The 7,797-nt window shown below is 34.3% G+C and overlaps 1 protein-coding gene across 5 annotated transcripts in view; it reads right to left on the bottom strand.

Moving 5' to 3' along the window:
• Positions 1 to 963: 963 nt before the first annotated feature.
• The window catches only part of CENPE (centromere protein E), a 92,590-nt gene continuing 85,756 nt past the window's right edge, over positions 964 to 7,797 (bottom strand). For all 5 annotated transcript variants that reach the window (XM_032175131.2, XM_032175208.2, XM_032175441.2 and 2 more), the window contains 3 exons: positions 5,804 to 5,987; positions 3,777 to 4,063; positions 964 to 1,337 (listed from right to left, as the gene is read on the bottom strand). In XM_032175131.2, coding sequence (XP_032031022.1) covers positions 1,243 to 1,337; positions 3,777 to 4,063; positions 5,804 to 5,987 — 566 coding nt within the window. In that variant the 3' untranslated portion in view covers positions 964 to 1,242. The remainder of the gene's footprint in view (positions 1,338 to 3,776; positions 4,064 to 5,803; positions 5,988 to 7,797) is intronic.

The raw sequence follows: 7,797 nt of genomic DNA, 5'->3' as shown, positions 1-7,797 counted from the left end.
AGGGATAGTTTCTCCTTAGTCTTAGTTAATTCCTTTGGTGGTATGTTAAGATACGGGGAAATATCCAATCCACAGACTTTAAAATACTAGATATGATGCAATCAATAATCTCTCCCTTTGAATGAATCTTACCAAAGAGCCGAGAATGCCTTGAAATCACTTACCTCTGTTCTATAACCTAATGCAACTTGTTTTAAGTGGTTTTTCAAAGTCATATGGTATAAAAGTAGTATCAAATATCCTCTAAAACCATAGTTCTTAGATTTTTACAGGATCACGGGCCCCTCTAAGAATATGATACAACAAAGTATAAACCCTAGTATCCCCTCCCCCAAAATAAATCCACACAAAAAAGTTCATAAAAAATTTCAAAAGTTTTACAGATTACAAGAAGCCCATCCATATATGCTTTATCTATCTGTGGGGACTCCAGGTTTAGAAAACTTTACTTTGATAAAAACCCTGGTACTGTTTCCTTATGTCTACAATGAAGAGGTAGAATAAATGATCTACAGGTTCCTCCAGGCTGGGAGTGAGGGGCAATGAAAAACAAAGTCTAATAATAAACCAACCAATTTAGAGAGTTTGTATAGGGATCGGGATAGGTAGGTTACCAGAAATGTGAGAAAGAACTTCTGTGGTTATTACAGCAAAAGGAATATTAGAACTGGAAAGTTAAGAAGACGTAGCCTCTGCTATCCTTTAAGAATTTAAATCCAGAAAGCTTGTGTATGTTTTCATAGCAAAATACTGAGTCAACAAGAGAGACTACCTCACCAAGAAACCATTAACATTATGTAGAAGAGTGGTGATTCAGAACTACTAAACATTTATTGAATGTGTAAGGTATTAAAAATGTTTACAGTTTTGTTAATAAAATGATGTTTTACATTAATGTATGTATTATGCTTTGGAATATGTATTATGCTTTGGAATATGCTAAGTCATGTAGATAACTTTACATTTCTTTCAATAACTTTATTCTTTACAAAATATACAAATAAATAAAACAATTCAACTTTTAAAAGTATTACCATATGCAAGAAGAAGGTATTGCTATCACCATTCTAAATTACCACAATGCATTCATTTCCTGTTCCCTTATCTTTCAACTCTAGTGGCAAAGTAAAGACTGAATTGAAATTAAGCTGCACTACGACATCATTACCAGGGATAGACACATCAACAAAGTCATTTCCAAACAAGGAATGCTGGATCTCCAGAGAAGTGACAAAGAGGAGTCTACTGAGTTTTGCACTCAGGCACATCTTTTCCTGAGGAGGCATGCCAAGGACCTGGCTGAGAATCCACACTCTCTGCTCCTGCATTTTGTACCTCTGAGAAAGAAAATGGAAACAACATTCATCCTATTACAAAAATACACAAAAACCAAGCACAGCTGGAAGTGGAAAGAACGTTAAGACAGGAGAGATGTGAAGAATGAAAAATGGCAACGTGATTCACCGTGTTTGGTCATGAAGATGGTGTATTTCACCTCAGAGTTGGAGAAGTTTACTCCCCATTTTGTCCTGAAATGAACTATTAGACAAACCATAGTTAAACTGAGAGGTAATAAAGTTTTATTTGGAATTCTTCAATTTGAAATTCAAAGTGAATCAAACACGTACTGATTGAGTTTTCTTTCGTCCTGTTTTTCAAAATAAATGGTGTGCTAAACAAATAGTATTTTAGAGAATATTTAATCATCTTTGGAAAGCTTTCTGTGAGCCTTTAAAAAGGACTTTAGCTGCATCTATTTGCTTATAAACAGTATTTATTTTACAATTATTATATTTATAAAAGTAAATCTAGCATAACTGGTCTTGGCAATTACCTTAGTTTAAGGTAATTTAGATTACCTTTTATAATTAAAAGTAAAAACTCACATTTATTTTTTTAAAGACTGGTATTAATTCAAGCTGGGACTATCTCATTTAACTCTGAATTGGTCAGTTTTTGATTTATGTATTCTTCTAGGCTACTCTTATTTATCTAAAAACAGTACCAGAGAGATCCACATACTAAAAAAGGACTCAAACATTTTTATTTGCAGTTTGATGAATTCACATTATTCATATGCCTCTGGCACTAGCAGACAAAATCAAAAGGTGATTACAGCTGGGTGCGGTAGCATGCACCTGTAGTCCTTGATGCTTAGGAGGATTGCTTGAGCCTAGGAGTTCAAGGCCAGCTTGGGCAACATAGCGAGACAGTTCCATGCAAGTGTTAGCTAGCCAATAGAAGGTCCTTAAATATTTGTTAAATACTATTTAATGAAGAGAATATTTCAAACATGTTTTTATTCCAAATGTTTCTGTGCCTATCTCCCTAAGAACACTTTTAGACAGTCAACTTGATCTAATTTTGATGTAGTTGATGAGAATGGATAGATTTTTTCTTAATCACAAAGTAGAGGTTTATAAACTCTGGCAAATATTGCTCAAGGTTTTAAATGATTTGGCAACTGCCTTTCTTACTGTACAATTTTGTTGCTTTAGATTTCTACACTTGCATAACAGGGTACCTCTGGTAGGGTAGGCAGATACACTGTCACAAAGGGCTGTGCACAGTAGATGCTTTGTGGTGAGAAAGACTATAAGAAATGCTGGTTACTGTTTCTACTGCAAGTCCCCCCACTTCTGTGGACAACCTCCATGCAGAGCTGGGGGTGATCCTTGATACCTCCCCACTCCTTTGTTCAATCAGGTGCCTGGTGTTGCTGATTTTACTCCAAAATCTCTCCCGTCGGTCTACTTCTCTCCTTCTCTACTCCAAGTCCACACTACCATCATGTCTTGTTTAGACAACTGTCAAACTCCTGCTCCTATTATTTGCTGGTCACCTTAGAGATGAGGTGATGTTTTCAAAATGTATAACTCATGTTCTCCTGCCATTGCTTCAGATCTTTCAAAGTCTTCCTCTACACAATAAATGAAACAATTCCTTTATATAATTTATAAAAGTCCAGCATTTCTGGCTCTTATTTCTCTCTTTGGCCTCACTGACTTCACCCACACAAGCTTGTACTCACTGTGCTCTGACCACACCGTATTTCTTTCAACTCTTCCCCTGGTCATGTTCCCACCTACCCTAACGTTCCATCTGCCTGAGATGCTTTTCCCTCTGCTCTTTGTTAAGATAACTCATGTTAACCTTTTAGATCTGATCTGTTTCCTTCCTCAATATTCCTCAAATACTTATTATATTTCTCATAGTCTTTTGTACTTGCACTGCTAGAATTTCACTTTTTTTTTTTTTTTAACCACTTGATTACTGTCTGTATCTTCCATGAGAATTAAGCTCTATGAAGGTGGGGACCCTGTCTGGTTTTGCTTATCAATGTGCCACCAGGATCTAATCCTTAACACATAGTAGGGGCTCAAAACAATTTTGTTGACTGAATAAATGAATAAGTAAATGATTCGTCTATTATCTGGCTTGGGTAAAGTAAATATAATGCTATTGGATATTCTGGTCCATTGAATTGATAAGACTTTTCAGTAAAAGTTGCTTTTTAGGGTAGTATCATGTCCTTGAGAAAGTTGCTTGTCTCTCTTTGGACAAAACTAAGGGCTTAAAGGGTAGACTAAAGACTTCACTTGGGGTAAAAGTGAATTGCACTTCACTGCTGTGCCTTGGAGAAATCAATGAAGCCTGTCATTGTAGCTTACTCGACTAAATCATCTCTTATCTAAACTTGCCCTTTGGGATCACATATTAATGATAAGTTCCAACTGTTACCCTCTGATTTCCAAGTAACCAGTATATTTACTTACCTGGACAAAGGCCTAAACTTGAGTTATCAAAATAGCGAACTGGATGAGGTGATGGTAAAGACTTTGATCGGCTATCAAAAAACCAAGATTTTGGTGATTCCTTTGGCACAGGATCTTGTAAATTCCGTTCCTTGCACTGAGAGGGTGTCATTTGTTTCTTTTTAGAAGCTGTTCCAGTCACTTTAGGAGACTTTGGAGAATTCTCACAAGTTACTTGTTTGTGAGCCTCTCTTTTAAGGGTTCTTTCCTTCCAAGTTTTGACCTCATTGGAAAGATGCTGATTATTGCTTAAATGTGGGGGAAAAAAAGAGAGACTGTAAGACTTCTTGATTCTTAAGATGTATTCACATTTATATTTAAAAATTAAAAATAAATTGTGATGAAATATATATAACATAAAATGTACCATTTTATCACATTTACATTTTAATTTCAACCTCATGCTTCCTGTTTTGACTATTTTCAAAGTTCAGAAAACAAAATGGATCTATATAAATTGAATAATGTAGTAAGTTTCCATGATCATGGAGTCTTGAAAAGAAAGCTCTAAGTACAACATTAGGTTTTCAAATGAATCAATGAAATAATCCAGAGTGGCTTATCTATTGATGCTTTGCCACAATAATTTGATAAATTAGCCTCCTGGATAGATGAATCTTTGATGTACCTTACTATAAAAGAAATATTACACTGTGCTTTTCTAGTTACAATGCTGCTTCTTACAGGAGATGCCACCGGCATTTATCCAGTTCCTCCGGAGAGAAACCTGGGAAGCAATCCTAGAGACCTCACTCTCTTTTATTTTAACAGTCATCCAAGTCTCTTGATACAATCTCATCCTATCTATCAAATTCACTTCCTTGTTTTTATCCCTATTGGGGCCAAGCTACTCCATGCGAAAATTATTTTTTGCCTGAACTACCATAAACACATTCTAAAATTTGATCCCTCTATAATGCTCTAGCAGCCAAAGATGCTATATGATCTCATCAGGCCACTAGCTTAAAACCCTCCAGTGCAGGTAATCCTGCCATTACATTTAGGATACCACTCCATATCCTTCAGAATGAACTATAAGGGCCCATGTAATCTGAATCTAGTTACCTCTGGCACCTTGTCTTGCACTTTACTCTGTCTCATTCTCTACACTCTGGCCATACTGGATGTCTTTCAGTCCCACCAATTAGTTATTCTTCTTAATTCAAAGCCTGTGAACATGTTCCCCTGGTCTGGAAAACTTACCCTTCTTCTTCCCTCATCTAGCCTAATTCCTACTCATTTTTCCTATCTATTCTGATATAGGCATACCTTGGAGATATTGCAGGTTTGGTTCCAGATCACTGCAATAAAGTGAATTGCAGAAATCTTTTGGGTTCCCAGTGTATATAGTAGAAAGATAAGTGCAATAAAATGAGGTATGCCTGTTGGCTTCTTGATCAACCAACCCTCCACCCCTAACACCTAGATAACGTTGGATCTCTCTCTTTCATAATATAACCCTTTTATAATGTCCCTTTTGTTTTTGTTTCTTTTTTAATAGCACTCATGGCAAAGAGTTAGTTATTTGTAAAATTATTTAACGCTTTTTTTTTTCTACTGTATCATAGTAGAGTGCTTGGGGAAAAGATTCTAATCTTCCATGTGGTAGAAGCCAAATAATTTGTTAGATCTGTTTATAAAGTAAAAAGCCTACAATAATGGACGTAAGGAGTTCCCCTCTAAGTAAGGCCTCACTGGCTTGGGTATATGGACTTGTGGTGTATTTCAGCTGCCCCCTCAAAGGTCTTTGTTTCTTTCCTGTTTCTTGCCTTAGTTAAGAATTGGTCAGTTGATAGACAGCAAACATTGGAATAGTGCTACCATATTCTCATTTTTTAAAAAAGATACTTATTACATGAGCTCTAAAAATTACTTTCCCCATAATGACTAAAGTGTTACCACCTGCAAAAAATATGTGCATATACCATGTCCCTACATATATGTAATAGCCATAAGCATAATATCCGTATCACGTAAGCAGATCTTACCTTAACAATTCATTCTTTTGCTTTATTAGCTGTTCATTTTGCTGCTTTAATTTAGAAATTTCCTTTTCTAGCCTTATATGTTCACTTTTCAAAATAAGAGCTTTTGTGTTTTGTACAATGCCGCTGCCACCTCCACAAGTTAAGGGTTTATTTGAAGGCTGAGGATCAGTATGTTCTGATATCACTGTGGGAGGAAAATATACAAATAGGTGATAATTTTAATTGTCTCCAAAGTTCAAAATAAAGGAAATACTACTAAGTACAATAAGCCATTATAGAGACCCAAACACCTCAAGTCTTATTTCTCTGGAAGTCACTCTTGACTTCTGCCTTCTACCTTACTCCCTCTGCTTATTTGACCAACCATTAATTCTATGCCTCTAGAATCCCCCTCAACCAATTCCACCAGCATATCCTGATCACCAAGATCTTTCACCCTGACTGCAGCAATAGCAATCCTCTCCACTTACCGCTGTCCTTTATTGATCTATATTTTCTACATCAGTTTTCCCCTAGAGGGCTTGTTACAACACACTGCGTGTGTGGCGGGGAGGTGAGGTAGGGCCACCCCGTCATTCAGTGCATCATGTATATTCAATACATATTATTAACTAAATATATGTTACGATAATATTAAAGTACATATTAAATATTCTACACTATGTGTGTAAACAGACTGTGTTTTGTAAATTGTAGGCAAAGTTGCATAAAAATGTGAGATAGTTATGAAGTGGATTAATCCATTAGGTCACTGGGAATTCTCAAAAGAGAGATAGTGTGTGTGTGGGGGGCGATTCTTGATGTCTATTTTATTTTGAATTCATCTACACTATGTACTTGAAAGTCATCTACAAATCAAGAATAATTATCCTCAACCTTCTGAAACAAAGAATCCTCACTTCTATTTTTACCCATTTAAGTTTTCTCCGTAGGTGCTGTGGTTATCCTGTAACAGACACTAGGGAACTTTAAGCTACAATAGGTACTAGGTAACACCTTAACATCTTTAGCACCACCTTTTTTTTTTTTTTGGAAACAAGTGGACAATAATATAAGCAAATATCATCTTATGTTTTGCTTAGTATTTGGAATTTTCAATGTGTTTTTACCCACAACTTTTGGTTTGATCTTTATGTATATGTGTGTGCGTGTGCATGTATATAAATAAGTGTATACGTATATACACTTTTTTAAAAAAGACACTTATTACATGAACTCTAAAAATTACTTTCCCCATGACTGAAGTGTTACTACCCGCAAAAAATATGTGCATATACCATGTCCATATATATATGTGTGCATGTGCATATATAGGTGTATACACTTATATGTATCCTGTAACATATATAGAATTCTATATATTCTGTAAATATATAAGTATTACATACTATATATTGCATATTGAAAATTCCAAATACTAAGCAAAACAGAAGATATTCGCTTGTATTATACACTTATAAGTGTATATATATACACACATATAAGTATATATAAGTATATGTAAGTACTTATATATACGTATATGTAAGTACTTATATATACGTATATGTAAGTATGTAAGTATATACACTTATATATACATGTGCACACACAAATATACACTTATATATATAAGTATATACTTATATACTTATACATACATATACTTATAATATATCTATACATATATACTTATATATACATATCTATACATATATACTTACATATACTAAGTATACTTATGTATATGTGTATATATACACATATATACGTATACATATATACACTTATAAGTATATATGTGTATGTGTATATATACTTATAAATGTATATATACTTATAAGTATATATGTCTGTATATATACTTGTAAGTATATATATAAGTATATATGTCTGTATATATACTTGTAAGCATATACAAGTGTACATATACTTATAAGTATATAAGTGTGTATATATACTTATAAGTATATAAGTGTATATATATACTTATATGCATATATAAGTGTATATAT

Source organism: Hylobates moloch, unplaced genomic scaffold (assembly GCF_009828535.3).
Source record: "Hylobates moloch isolate HMO894 unplaced genomic scaffold, HMol_V3 SCAFFOLD_2, whole genome shotgun sequence".
NCBI classification, from domain to species: Eukaryota; Metazoa; Chordata; class Mammalia; order Primates; family Hylobatidae; genus Hylobates; species Hylobates moloch.
This window is presented reverse-complemented; position numbering and strand designations above follow the sequence as displayed.